At 47.0% G+C, this 14,423-nt stretch overlaps 1 protein-coding gene across 3 annotated transcripts in view; it reads right to left on the minus strand.

Annotated features, from left to right (window-relative positions):
• PAPLN (papilin, proteoglycan like sulfated glycoprotein) overlaps positions 1 to 14,423 on the minus strand; it is a 63,618-nt gene that overhangs the window by 9,860 nt on the left and 39,335 nt on the right. For 2 of the 3 annotated variants that reach the window (XM_081881325.1, XM_081881323.1), the window contains 7 exons: positions 13,177 to 13,263; positions 11,965 to 12,238; positions 11,714 to 11,861; positions 6,682 to 6,811; positions 4,198 to 4,843; positions 2,735 to 2,872; positions 471 to 595 (listed from right to left, as the gene is read on the minus strand). In XM_081881325.1, the coding sequence (XP_081737451.1) occupies positions 471 to 595; positions 2,735 to 2,872; positions 4,198 to 4,843; positions 6,682 to 6,811; positions 11,714 to 11,861; positions 11,965 to 12,238; positions 13,177 to 13,263 (1,548 nt within the window). The remainder of the gene's footprint in view (positions 1 to 470; positions 596 to 2,734; positions 2,873 to 4,197; positions 4,844 to 6,681; positions 6,812 to 11,713; positions 11,862 to 11,964; positions 12,239 to 13,176; positions 13,264 to 14,423) is intronic. The other variant, XM_081881324.1, reaches the window with a different exon arrangement.

Consider the following 14,423-nt stretch of genomic DNA (forward strand, 5'->3'; position numbering starts at 1 on the left):
TTGATAAAGTTGTAGACAGGGTGTTGGCATTTTGCACCTGTTTCGCCCTGGCAGTCCAAGTAATAAAGAGACCACAGTTTGCCCCCAATGGGGCCCTTTTACTGGGGCTTGCAGGTAGCACACTCCCAAAGGTAGTTTTCCGAGCTTCTTTAGTGGTCTAATCTCAAAGCCTTGATATGTGTATTGATATTCAATTTCATAGAGAATACTATTTATTGGCTTAAGCTTAAGAGACTGATTTGCTGGCATCACAGGGTTTTATTAAACTAACTTTTACTCAGAGTAGATCCATTAAAATTAATAGGCCTAAGTTGCCTGTGACCATTCATTTCAGGAGGTACAACCCATAGCATTTTTATTATACCAAACAGATTATTATTACAAAGTTGGCATTTTCCTTATGCCTGGCTGTTTCGATTGAGAAAATGGACAAAGGTAGCTCAAGTATTAAAACAGAAACAACGCATCACCTTTGATCCTCAGAACAATCTTCCTGTGCTCTACCCTCCCATTCGAAATTTTGCACATGTAGGTCCCAGCATCCTCAGCTCTGAGCTGGCTGATCACCAAGGAACTGTCAGACTGGTAGGTATGCCTGCAGGAGGAGAAATGAGAGCATTTGACATAGATTGCAGACGAGCTATAAAGCAGCAGCAAATCCTGTTGGCTCCCAATGCCTGTTAACAGTAACTTTTTATTTATTTCTCTACTGGGGCAGTGCCTGGTGGAATCTTAAACGATGTGGTGGACTTCTGATCAGTTTTTCTAGTAGTTGAGTAGGTGGGGCCCAGTGAATAATGCAAGAAAATGCACACACATGGGGAGGGGTGCTTCATTTTCATGTCATGCACAAGAGCCACAGAAGTCCACTTTGCTCAGTTCGTAATTTTTTGCACTGAGCTGTCTGATATCAGTCAATAATCTTTAATACTAACAGTAATCTCAGTTCTCTGAATGCTGCTGGTCCTTTTCTAACAAACTCGGCACTATTCACACACACAAGAGGGGAGGAGCAGCAGGCTTGAGGGAGCCCCAAAGTTTAAAGAAGTACAAAGGAATCTTTAGAAAAATCCTGTGTGGAGCAGGGCAGGGTGTGGAATATAAAGCCAAGGCAGTGAGCAGTGGCTGGTGTGTGTGTCAGAATGGAGTGCAGTGGCTAGAATCCCGAGCAGCACTCCACACTGCAATATTCTGTTGCAGGCCACATATAATATAGAGAGAGCTTCTACCGCTACTCATCGAAATTGCTGTGTCTAGGAATTCTAAAATATAAGACTCATGTCAAAGTCCTCCACTCACCCATAATAATAATAATAATAATAATTTATTATTTGTACCCCGCCCATCTGGCTGGGTTTCCCCAGCCACTCTGGGCGGCTTCCAACAGAGATAAAAAATACACTAAAATGTCACATATTAAAAACTTCCCTGAACAGGGCTGCCTTCAGATGTCTTCTGAATGTCAGGTAGTTGTCCATCACCTTGACATCCGATGGGAGGGCATTCCACAGGGCGGGCGCCACCACCGAGAAGGCCCTCTGCCTGGTTCCCTGCAACTTGGCCTCTCGCAGTGAGGGAACCGCCAGAAGGTCCTCGGAGCTGGACCTCAGTGTCCGGGCAGAACGATGGGGGAGGAGACGCTCCTTCAGATATACTGGACCGAGGCCATTTAGGGCTTTAAAGGTCAGCACCAACACTTTGAATTGTGCTCGGAAACGTACTGGGAGCCAATGTAGGTCTTTCAAGACCAGTGTTATATGGTCTCGGCGGCCGCTCCCAGTCACCAGTCTAGCTGCCGCATTCTGTATTAGTTGTAGTTTCCGGGTCACCTTCAAAGGTAGCCCCACGTAGAGCGCATTGCAGTAGTCCAAGCGGGAGATAACCAGAGCATGTACCACTCTGGCGAGACAGTCCGCAGGCAGATAGGGTCTCAGCCTACGTACCAGATGGAGCTGGTAAACAGCTGCCCTGGATACAGATTTGACCTGTGCCTCCATGGACAGCTGTGAGTCCAAAATGACTCCCAGGCTGCGCACCTGGTCCTTCAGGGGCACAGTTACCCCATTCAGGACCAGGGAATCCTCCACACCTGCCCGCCTCCTGTCCCCCAAAAACAGTACTTCTGTCTTGTCAGGATTCAACCTCAATCTGTTAGCCGCCATCCATCCTCCAACCGCTTCCAGACACTCACACAGGACCTTTACCGCCTTCACTGGTTCTGATTTAAAAGAGAGGTAGAGCTGGGTATCATCTGCATACTGATGAACACCCAGCCCAAACCTCCTGATGATCCCTCCCAGCGGCTGCATGTAGATGTTGAAATACATGGGGGAGAGGACAGAACCCTGAGGCACCCCACAAGTGAGCGGCCAGGGGTCTGAACACTCATCCCCCACCACCACTTTCTGAACACGGCCCAGGAGGAAGGAGCGGAACCACTGTATGACAGTGCCCCCAGCTCCCAGCCCCTCAAGACGGTCCAGAAGGATGTCATGGTCGATGGTATCAAACGCCGCTGAGAGATCCAGCAGAACTAGGAAACAGCTCTCACCTTTGTCCCTAGCCCGCCGGAGATCATCAACCAGTGCGACCAAGGCAGTTTCAGTCCCATGATGAGGCCTGAATCCCGACTGGAAGGGATCCAAATGGTCCGCTTCCCAAAAGCTTCTGTGGTGTTAATAGGTTTCAGTAGGGTGGGTTCCACCACAGGGGTAGGTGCCAGGGTCAAGCTCACCTGTCAGAGGACACTGGCCGCCCATCCTTCTGCCATTCAACTCTGGAGAAGCGGGAACTGCCTGCCTTACAGAGAAGACGGATGCTTTGTCCCAAACCTGCCTCCACTGCTGAAGACTCCGAACCATCCAAGAAGACCCTGAAAGACATACTGTAGTTAGCCCAAAATTCAAAGGCTGCTCTGAAAGGACAGGGTAGGAAATGCATAACTGCTGATAATGAGAGAAAACACCTGATGCTTTTGCAAGGGCAATACTGTCTGGAGTAACTTATAATAGCATTTTATCTACCCCTGTGGATCCATGTTAGGCAGAGCTGGAAGCAGTCTGCATGTTGCTAAAGCAAGGAAACAGTGGGAGAAGAGTCTTCTGCAGACTGAAGAGACAATGCAAACCGACTGGGGGAGAAAGTTAAACCTGCTGCATCACATGCATACCAGATGCATACCACATGCATCACATGCATACCAGAACCAAAATTCATAAACACACACTTCTCTGGAAGACCAGTTCTTGATCCAGAACAATCTTTATCTAGATGAAGGGCCAAACCATGTTGTCATATCCAAATGCCTATCTTTAGAACAGGGGAGGGGAGTCTTTGGCCCTCCAGATATTGCTGTACTACAACTCCCAACAGCCACAGCAAGCCAATGGCCAAGGAAGGCGGGAGTTGAAGTTCAGCAACACTGGGAGGCGGCAGAGGTTCTCCATTCCTGCAGTGGAGTGTTCAAGAGCTGAGGCCTTTTAGTTAACTGTCTTTTGCTATCCAAAAGGCCCCAGTAAGAGTTTGAAGTTACTCGCAACAACAGATTTTAAAAGACCACAGCTGCCAGGCATTAAAATCCAGCATGAGTCAGGAGAGATACAGTGGTGCCCCGCAAGACGAATGCCTCGCAAGACAGAAAACTCGCTAGACGAAAGAGTTTTCCGTTTTGGAGGTGCTTCGCAAAACAAATTTCCTATGGGCTTGCTTCGCAAAATGTCTTGCGAGTTCCTGCGGGTTCCCCCCCCCCTTTTTCTAAGCCGCTAAGCCGCTTATCCACTTATCCGATAAGCCGCTAAAAGCCGCTAAGCCGCTAAGCCGCTAAGCCGTCAATGGGCTTGCTTTGCAAGACGAAAAAACCGCTAGACGAAGAGACTCGCAGAACGGATTCTTTTCGTCTTGCGAGGCAGCACTGTGCAGCTGACTACAAGTCTGTTAGCAGACACAACTCATTCACATCCCTTTGTGAAGTTGGTGGTTGTGGGTGTATAATAATGAATGCATGGCCACTTTAAAATTTAAAAAGAAAATACTGTTACTGGGTAGCTCACATTTCCAGGGGGTGGAGGGGATTACTCCTGTGTCAGGCTTATATTGGAATCCTTTATGATAGGTTGTCTGTCCTCACCCTGCAGCAAAACAATCTCATGCTGCAGAAAACAACTCCTAGCAGAGACGCCTGCTATTGCAAAATATTACCTGTTTAGAGAATGAGGGAAGGAAGAGCTTGCTGAGGCTTGGCGCTCAAATCCATTCACTACTGATCCATCTGCTGCAGATTCTCTCTTCCACCCTTCATGCTCACGGTGAACCGTCTGCCACCTCTCAGAGTGTCCAGAGACCACAGTTTCCCCTAAACCCTGAAGGTGGTTTGCTGGATCCTTCCTTCTTTCCCCCATCCCTTGCTGAGACTCAGGCAGGCTATCTATAGTCATGGTCCTTCCCCAGCCTCTCTCCCCATGACGTAGCAATGAGTGAGTTTCTGAGTCAGTGTGAGCATGGAAAGCCCCACGTCGTCCTCCTCCTCCTCCTCCTCCATGGCTATGACTCGTGGCTCCTCTTGCAGGCTGCTGTTGGTGCTGCTCCTCTGCAACTCCTCCCAAGTGAGAACTAGAGTGGATGTTAGGAACTGCAGCATGGTGGTGGTGTCCCACATCACTCCCTCCCACTGATCTATGGCAAGTTTTCATGCACTCCTCTTCAGAAGCAAAGTTGTTGTTGTTGCCGTGGCAGCCCCCATACCAGAACCGATTGCATTTCCCAACGTCATGTACAAAGTACCAGCGTGTAGTCCAATCTGTGCAGGGGCCATGGGCGCTGGGCAACAGGCAACCAATAGGATAAGCTAATAGGAAATGTTAGGAGAGAAGCAGTTGTTATAGAATAAGCAGATACACAAATCTTATTTTGACTACATCCCCACTCAGGGCTCATCCATGCTTCTGTTTGTCCCATGCCTAGAAAGCATGGGTCTGAGTGATTTCCCCCTCTGCCCCACTCCTTTCCCATGGAAAACCCGCTCTTTAGTGTTAAATCGGAACAAATGTCAATCTGGAGAAAACCCAAATTGCCATTTGCTCTGAATGAGCTTTAAAGAGCAGGTGCCCCGGGGCGGGGGGAAGCAGCAGGACAAGAGGAAGTGTGATAAACACAAAGAGCAGGTTTTCCAGGAGCAAGTGGCAAAGTCCTTTGGAGCCACACCTAGAAAGCACAGGATAAGTGGGAAACTTCTCAGGCCCAAGCTTTCTTGGCATGGGACAAACAGAAGTGTTCATGAGCCCCAAATCGCTGTTCATCTGTAAGATGCTCAGTAAATAAACCCAGATGACAATATGGTATCAGGAACTTGAAGCCTGCTATCAACCCTTGCTCATTCACTACAGGTTGCTTAGGCACAGCAAAACTATTTTCTACTGTGTGATTTTGTCGTAGTCTTTTTCAAGAACTGTGTGTACAGCTAGTACAAGTAAACAATAAAGTCAGATGTGTACTAAAGCGCAGACCAGTCCAGGATAGACTGTGCAAAGAGTGTTGCCCTATTCATGGCGCAAGGGCAACTGGAGAGTGTTTTCACTCTGGGAGGAGGCATCAGATAAGAAGCAGTGGGATAACCACACACACTCCCAGACTTGCCTACCCCTCACCACATACCATTCCCATCCTGTCACTACTGCCCAGGTCTCAACTGTTGGAAAATCATGTCAGCGTTCCTGGCACAAAGGATGCTATGGCAGTACAAAGCAGTCACTGGAAGCTTAGATAAATGAGTCTGGGGTTGGAGGGGTCTCCTGTCACAGTATTCTGCCTCAGCACCTGAAAAAGCCTAGCAGGGGGCCAGGCGTTATGAGAGCAGGTGTAAAAAAAAGGCAGCAAACGTCATTTAAGATCAGATTTATTTTTTTTAAAAAATCATAACCATTTTCTAGAATTCTTTTGAGAAAGCTGGGACAGTTAGTTTAAAATAATTTGCACTTAAAAGTTTGCATTATGGATTTGCCCTTAGAGGGGAGTCAGGATTCACATTATCAGAGGCTCAGTTCTGTCTCTGTATCAAATGGCACTGCTCACAAAACCAGGCATTGTGCTTCAAGGGTATGTGGGTGAGCACTTCTAGGTTGGGCCTATGCCCATCACAGCTTGCAGAAGCCAACCAGAAGTAGCCGACTGTGATAAACAATGCAGCTTTGAAAAAGACGGCAAGGTGCCAGGTGGCTTCAAGGCTGCAGTCGCTTGGTCCCTGCCCCTGTCCATGCTGTTTTCCTTTCTGGGAAACTGTGCTCGGAAGCCATTCATTCTTCAGGGTAGCTGAACAAGAATAATTTGATAACAGAAATGTGTTAAGTGATTCCTTCCTGTCAGGAACACTGAATGCAGAAGCCCCATAAAACGGAACTGAAATGGTACTCTGATTATTTAATAGGCATTTCTTATAAAACCAACAGAATTCAGAGACTGGGATCTTAAGGGTGAATTTCAGACTGATTCTAAATTCTGGCCAAGGGATTGTTGCTATTATTATTATTATTATTATTATTATTATTATTATTAATAATAATAATAATAATAATTGGATAATGGGTTGTCTATAGCTTACAGTGGCATGAAGAAGGATGTGAAGTGATTCTGTTCATGTTGGCAGAAAGCAATGGGTAAACCACCTTTCAAAACCTAAGCATCACTTACGTTGGCTGGGTCTATTGAGGCATCCATCCCCCTGAGGCCCAGAAGCCGAAGCAACGTTGTTGTAGCAGCAACCATACGTAGAAACACGACACTCCTCCGCTGGCCTCTCCTGGGACAGAACTCGGCTCGCCTTGGACAAAGCCAGAAGTTACTGAGATGGTCTCATTACTGAGATGGTGTAAAAGATCTCATACCACAAAACCAAACCCATAAACAAATCCACAGGAGGAGCTAAGACCAACCATCCCTTTTTAAGCACCTGATGGGGCAACTTTGACAGGTAATGAAAACATGCACCAGAATGTTTCTCTTTGACTTGGGATAATTGCCACTAACAATTATAAGCAATATTGGGAGCAGGGGAATTGTTTCATAAGCTGTTCCAGTGACATGCTAAGGAAAGAAAAATCTTTTTTTTTTCTTCTTTTGCTTCAGGCTTGTAAAGTTGACCCCTTGCCTAGTGTGAACTAAATGGGGACCATCAGCTCAGATAATACAGGAAACCCATGAGTCTGCCCACCTATGAATAAATTGGATGTTTCTACAGATGGCCCGAGCAGCTGGGCAAAGCTCCCACCCACTTTGTTCTCAAAACACCCACCATCAGTATCCCTGGGAACTGAGCCCATGCACTTTGCTAAAAAATGCAGTAGATAATTAGGTGTTGCAAATGCAATCCTCAGCCACTGGAGAGGCTCCTACTACTGCTTGTGCTTAGCAAAGCAGCTGGGACAGGATCCAAGCATGATTGCCAGAGGCAGCTGCAGGCCCAGAAGTGGTTGAAGGAAAATAAGGAAGAAAGTAGATAGACAGACAGATCTATCTACTATCTATCTTGTATATATTGTGGTGTTTTATGTTGATCTTGTTCTGTGAACCGCCCTGAGACTTCTGGGTATAGGGCGGTATATAAATACAATAAAGAAGGAGGAAAGTAGAGGGACTATGGCGTCAGAGCTAGGGCTAATGTCCAAGGTGCCAAAAAGCCAAAATACTGCTTGCGAGTCCAGAATGGACAATGGGATGCTACAACTCAGTGGCTGCTATCTGGACAATACTCTAGTCACCCACCATTGATCTGAAAATTTATCATAATATACCGTATTTTTCCCTCTATAACACGCAGATTTTTTCTCCTAAAAAGGAAGGGGAAATGTCTGTGCATGTTATAGAGCGAATGTGTGGTCCCTGGAGCCGAAAAATCAGGCAAAAATCAGGCAAAAAATCAAATCGCGGCGCTGCACGGAGAAGCGAAACCTGAAAAGAGGAAGTGGCTGCTTTCCTGCATTCTGCCTCAGGGTCTTACTGCCCACCCTCCTCTGTTTCGTTGCTGTGTTTGCTGAAACGGAACAAAGAGCAGGGAAAGCCCCTCCCCACCAGGCAAGCAGAGGGGAATTCCTCTCTGTGCTGCTGGGGGAGAGGGAGAGAGAGGGGGGAAGGGAGAGAGAGAGGGGGGAGGGGAAGGGAGAGAGAGGGGGGAGGGAGAGAGAGAGGGGGAGGGAGGGAGGGAGGGAGAGAGAGAGAGAGAGAGAGAGAGAGAGAGATGGCTGGCTTGGGTAGGGGGAAACTTTTGCCTTTCTTTCCTCCCTCCCGTTAAATCCCTCTCCTGCATTCTTAGCCAGCTGCTTCTCTGCACACCCCTCTCATGTCCCTTCTTTGTTTTTCCTTCGCTCCCCACTTAAAATGTGGTTACAAAGCATAGATCCACATGGATCCTCAGGATCTTTGCATTGGGTCACCCCAAATTCACCATCAGATCACATAGCATGTCCATGGCTACAGACTGCAACAAAAAAAACTCGCACCCACTGTTGCCTGGGGCTGCAATGGTGCAAAAATGTGGTTACAAAGCATGGATCCACAGGGATTCTCAGGATCTTTGCATTGGGTCACCCCAAATTCACCATCAGATCACATAGCATGTCCATGGCTACAGCCTGCACCAAAAAAATCACGCAGCCACTGTTGCCTGGGGCTGCAATGGTGCAAAAATGTGGTTACAAAGCATGGATCCACAGGGATTCTCAGGATCTTTGCATTGGGGCACCCCAAATTCACCATCAGATCACATAGCATGTCCATGGCTACAGCCTGCAACAAAAAAATCATGCACCCACTGTTGCCTGGGGCTGCAATGGTGCAAAAACGTGGTTACAAAGCATGGATCCACAGGGATTCTCAGGATCTTTGCATTGGGTCACCCCAAATTCACCATCCGATCACATAGCATGTCCATGGCTACAGCCTGCACCAAAAAAATCACGCACCCACTGTTGCCTGGGGCTGCAATGGTGCAAAAACGTGGTTACAAAGCATGGATCCACAGGAATTCTCAGGATTTTGGCATTGGGTCACCCCAAATTCACCATCAGATCACATGTCTGTGGCCACAGCATGAAGCCCAAAAATGATACATCCACTGTTTCATTCAGAATGTTTTTTTTCCTTGTTTTCCTCCTCTAAAAACGATGTGCGTGTTATGGTCAGGTGCGTGTTATAGAGCGAAAAATACGGTACACTGCGAGCAATCTGGTTCATCCAGTACTTCAGTTTGTTTCCTGTGAGATACAGATCCCCCTGAAGGTCTAAATGTTTATCATTAACTCCAGAGAAACATTTACAAAACATTGTGCTTCAAATACTAACCCAGCTTCAATGGTGTTTCTTGGGGCATTATGGACTGCACAATTACGGATTGGGCAATATGGTCCCTATATAATACTGAGCTGTGAACCAGAAGATCTCACGTGACTTTAAGCAAGCTAGTCTTCCTCTCTCACACACACCCTACCTTAATGTGTAACTGACCCACTAGAACCAAGTGTGTGATTGTGTGTGTGTAGTAGGTATTACCGTAGTATTATTACTCATTACATGATGTATGCAATACAATCACAATGTAACTGTAATGCCTCAAAGTCATCGCCTGAATGAAGGGACATATTTAGATCCCTGAAAGGAGAAGATCATCACAGGTTTAACTGAAAACCAGAGCCAAGATCCAAAACTTCTAATCTAGCGCACTGTTGGTATAATACAGTATAAAGTAAAGATAAAAAGGTAAAGGACCCCTGGACGGTTAAGTCCAGTCAAAGGCGACTATGGGGTTGCGGCACTCGTTTCACTTTTCAGGCCGAGGGAGCTGGCATTTGTCCAGACAGCTTTCTGGGTCATGTGGCCAGCAGAACTATAATAATAATAATAATAATAATAATAATAATAATAATAATAATTTAGTATTTATACCCCGCCCATCTGGCTGGGCCTCCCCAGCCACTCTGGGCGGCTTCCATAGAAAGCAAAAATACAGTAAAATATCACACGTTAAAAACTTCCCTGAACAGGGCTGCCTTAAGATGTCTTCTGAATGTCAGGTAGTTGTTTATCGCTTTGACATCTGCTGGAAGGGCGTTCCACAGGGCGGGCGCCACCACCAAGAAGGCCCTCTGCCTGGTTCCCTGTAGCTTTGCTTCTCGCAATGAGGGAACCACCAGAAGGCCCTCGGCGCTGGACCTCAGTGTCCGGGCAGAATGATGGGGGTGGAGACGCTCCTTCAGGTATACTGGACCGAGGCCGTTTAGGGCTTTAAAGGTCAGCACCAACACTTTGAATTGTGCTCGGAAACGTACTGGGAGCCAATGTAGGTCTTTCAAGACCAGTGTTATATGGTCTCGGCGGCCGCCCCCAGTCACCAGTCTAGCTGCTGCATTCTGGATTAGTTGTAGTTTCCGAGTCACCTTCAAAGGTAGCCCCACGTAGAGTGCATTGCAGTAGTCCAAGCGGGAGATAACCAGAGCATGCACCACTCTGGCGAGACAGTCCGCAGGCAGATAGGGTCTCAGCCTACGTACCAGATGGAGCTGGTAAACAGCTGCCCTGGACACAGATTTGACCTGTGCCTCCATGGACAGCTGTGAGTCCAAAATGACTCCCAGGCTGTGCACCTGGTCCTTCAGGGGCACAGTTACCCCATTCAGGACCAGGGAATCCTCCACACCTGCCCGCCTCCTGTCCCCCCAAAAAAGTACTTCTGTCTTGTCAGGATTCAACCTCAATCTGTTAGCCGCCATCCATCCTCCAACCGCCTCCAGACACTCACACAGGACCTTCACCGCCTTCACTGGTTCTGATTTAAAAGAGAGGTAGAGCTGGGTATCATCCGCATACTGATGAACACCCAGCCCAAACCTCCTGATGATCTCTCCCAGCGGCTGCATGTAGATGTTGAAAAGCATGGGGGAGAGGACAGAACCCTGAGGCACCCCACAAGTGAGAGCCCAGGGGTCTGAACACTCATCCCCCCCCACCACTTTCTGAACACGGCCCAGGAGGAAGGAGCGGAACCACTGTATGACAGTGCCCCCAGCTCCCAGCCCCTCTAGACGGTCCAGAAGGATGTTATGGTCGAACTAAACCGCTTCTGGTGCAACAGGACACTAACAAGTGCCAGAGGGCACGGAGCTGCTGTTTACCTTCCTGCCACAGCGGTACCTATTTAGCTACTTGCACTGACATGCTTTCGAACTGCTAGGTTGGCAGGAGCTGGGACAGAGCAACGGGAACTCCCTCCGTCACGGGGATTTGAACCGCCAACCTTCTGATTGGCAAGCCCAAGAGGCTCAGTGGTTTAGACCACAGTGCCACCCGCAGTATAAATACTGACTACTGTTGAATTATTTCACCTAGAACATCGGGCATAAATATTTCCTATGCTTAGGTGTACTCTGCAACGTAATAGTGCATTAGTGGTAGATTTATACTGGACTGACCACACATCATTCTGCTTTACTGCAAGGCTTCTCCAGCCTTATTGCATTATTGTGTTACAATGCAACAAAAGCAGGGGAACACCCTCTACCCCACCACTGGTAGAAAAAGTTATAGGATTTCATTAGGAAGATGCAGTATATACATTGATTGGAAATGAGGCTGTATGTCCGACCCAAAGCATTTGAAGATGCAAGCAGTATTAAAGCAGGATTGCGTATAACCTCCCAGGTACCATCATGAGTACAAATCATTATGAATTCACAACAAGAAGGATGTCTGGAGTCACCCTTACTGTTGGAGCAGCAACAGCAGGTTCATTCCTGTTCACATAAACATCACTGTAGTATTGTGGGCACCCTTCCTTGTTTGGCCCCTGAGAAGGTGATATTCCATCAGGACAGCACCCATACCTATACCAGGGGAAAAGAATGGAAACCAATATTGGTGTAATCTGTTCAAACAGATCTGCTGTCTTTGCTGGCAGATTAAATGGATTTAACCAGCTTGTCTTACCTGCTCTGATGGCAAGTGTCAAATGGGCAGCCTTGGCCAAAAGGACCAGCGGCCACAGTCTGGCCATCTGAACAGCAACCATGAAGGCTCTGGTTGCAGTCTTGAACTTCAGTTGTTGAGGCAACATTTTGATGGGAATTGAAGTGGCGGGACACTGAGGATCCTAAGTAAGACTCCCATTGAAGGGGCAAGAAATTGGAGTCATGATCTCCATTGGGCTGGACTTGGTGATGAGTAGTAGAACCAGCTTGGGTTATTCGTTCATTTGCAGAAGCTGAAAAACATAATATCTTATGGCATGTACCCACAGTTACAGGATCACATCTAGAGTTAAGCCCAGATCTATGGTTATATGTCAGGGCCTCTCATTCTGTCCTAGCAGGACAGGCACTTCAAGTTGTATTCAACTCATAGTTGACCTACTGAAATTAACAGTCACAGCTAACTTAGGTCCTTTAATTTCAATAGGTCTATTCAGAGTAAAAATAAGTTGACAGTGCCCTTTCATAGAAATTCCTCACAACTGCTTTTTGTTCCTGCATTATGTTAGAGTCTTCCATCGCCCCTGTACATATGTGTTTGTGTGTCAAGTGTGTGTCTTGGTCAAGTGTCTGTGATTTTCTATGTGCTAAGGGTATGTGACTACTGTCTGGCCCTGTCCATTTTGGGGAGAAGTCCAACACACATTTGAAACTGGCCTCAACAACTATCAGTATGCAGGATCAGGCAGCACCCCACCAGGATAATGAACCACAAAAAGCTTTCCGAACCCAGGGGCCCTCTCAGAATCTGCCCTAGAAATAACACTGAATCAAGCAGAATTCATAAAGCAGTTTCACATTCCTTAAGGAGGGAGGGGCGTAAGGCAAAATTTCAGCGGGACCCACTGTCAGGCATTGGAGATTAGCAAGATGTGTGGTGGTAGAGGAGTGGTTCTCGGCTCCTGGGTTAGGTTTGACTCCCTACCTCCATGTTTACTACTGCTTTCTTTTCTAAGAGGCATACCATTATTTCAGAGTCAGGAAAATGAAAAACAGACACTGGCTTGGTCCAGGGTCCATCCCATTTCCCATCTTTCCCTCAGAGAGCTGTACTCTACATACATATGGGCCACAAAGACTCGTAACTTTTTGTAAAGCTATTCTAAAGGAAGGTACAAAAACAACAACATAAACATTGGAGAAAGAAAGCAAAGTTCAGGTAGTTTCAAACCTATGGTGCCGTGGTCAGGATTGTATCGGGTCAGCAAGGTCTGGCGGTTGACATCATAGCCTGCAGAGTCTTGCATACTGGGAACCTCTGCAATGAGATTAGTATCCATAGGTTAGAAACATTGAACTAAGATCAACATCAACAACTGGGAATACCTAAAATCATCTGTGTCTTCAGCAACTAGGTGAGCAGGGTAGGGGCAGAGCAGAGAGAATTGTTCTAAATTATCCTCTAACCCAAAAAAATCCTGCTTTCATGGAAATCAGTGAAACGAAGCTTCAATTATATGTTTTTTAATGTTGTGGTGGGGTGGGGCGAATGGAACTTCAGGACATGTGAAAATGAAGCTGCAAAAAGTCACCTCTGCAGGCTTTCACACCCAGGGCTTGAGATGTGAGATGTTGTTATTATGAGGCAAAAATGCACCAACACAGAAACAGAAATGCAAGGAGAAAGGACCTACTTTTATTACACTTTTGAAACAGAGAAGCACCAACTGGATTATTGCTGAGTCTGTATGATGGCCATGACATTGGGGGCAGATTTTAGGGCAGTTCCAACTGAACCCATCAGATGCTGTTCTGTACTGCTTTATGTGGTACCATAATATTAACTGATTTCAATAAGAAGCAGACTAATAAAGATGTTGAGATTTTTTGGGGACACACACACAAAGTTGTTGAACTTTTTGAGCTATTTTTAAGGAGGATTGGCAAAAACGACACTGCCGACATGGGGGGACTTCCGGGCTAGCGCCTCCGGCAATGGCGGAATTCCTCTGATCGGGAGGAACTTGCTCCGTGGAATTCAGGGTCTGGCCGCCATGGCGAAGGCGGAGACCCACTAAAAATCACAGGTGGGAGAAGCCTGTGAACGTGGGATTCGGCTGGCACCTTTTGCGCCTCCCCTACTCGTGGGGAGACCCGGTTTCAGGGATCCGGAGCGATGTGGGGTGAGCGGCGCAGTGCTTCGAATTGACTGCTTCTTTCACGGAGTGAAGCCACATTGCTGTTGCAGGAGAGCGCTGACTTTTTCCTGAGGACAATTTGATTCTAAACAACTACCCGTGAGTAGAACAGAAAATTGGATTTTTAAACGTCTTAATTTGGCACCGAAACAGGGAGGTTTCAAACAGGAAGTCCGCCTTCCCCTTTTGTAAATAGATTGAAGCAAAGAATTTGCAAGCTAAAGTCTTGGAAAGTCCTATGTAAAGGATTAAACTTCCATCGGCTAAAATCATTAAACCC

Source organism: Podarcis erhardii, assembly GCF_964252035.2.
Source record: "Podarcis erhardii genome assembly, chromosome: 1".
Taxonomy (NCBI): Eukaryota; Metazoa; Chordata; class Lepidosauria; order Squamata; family Lacertidae; genus Podarcis; species Podarcis erhardii.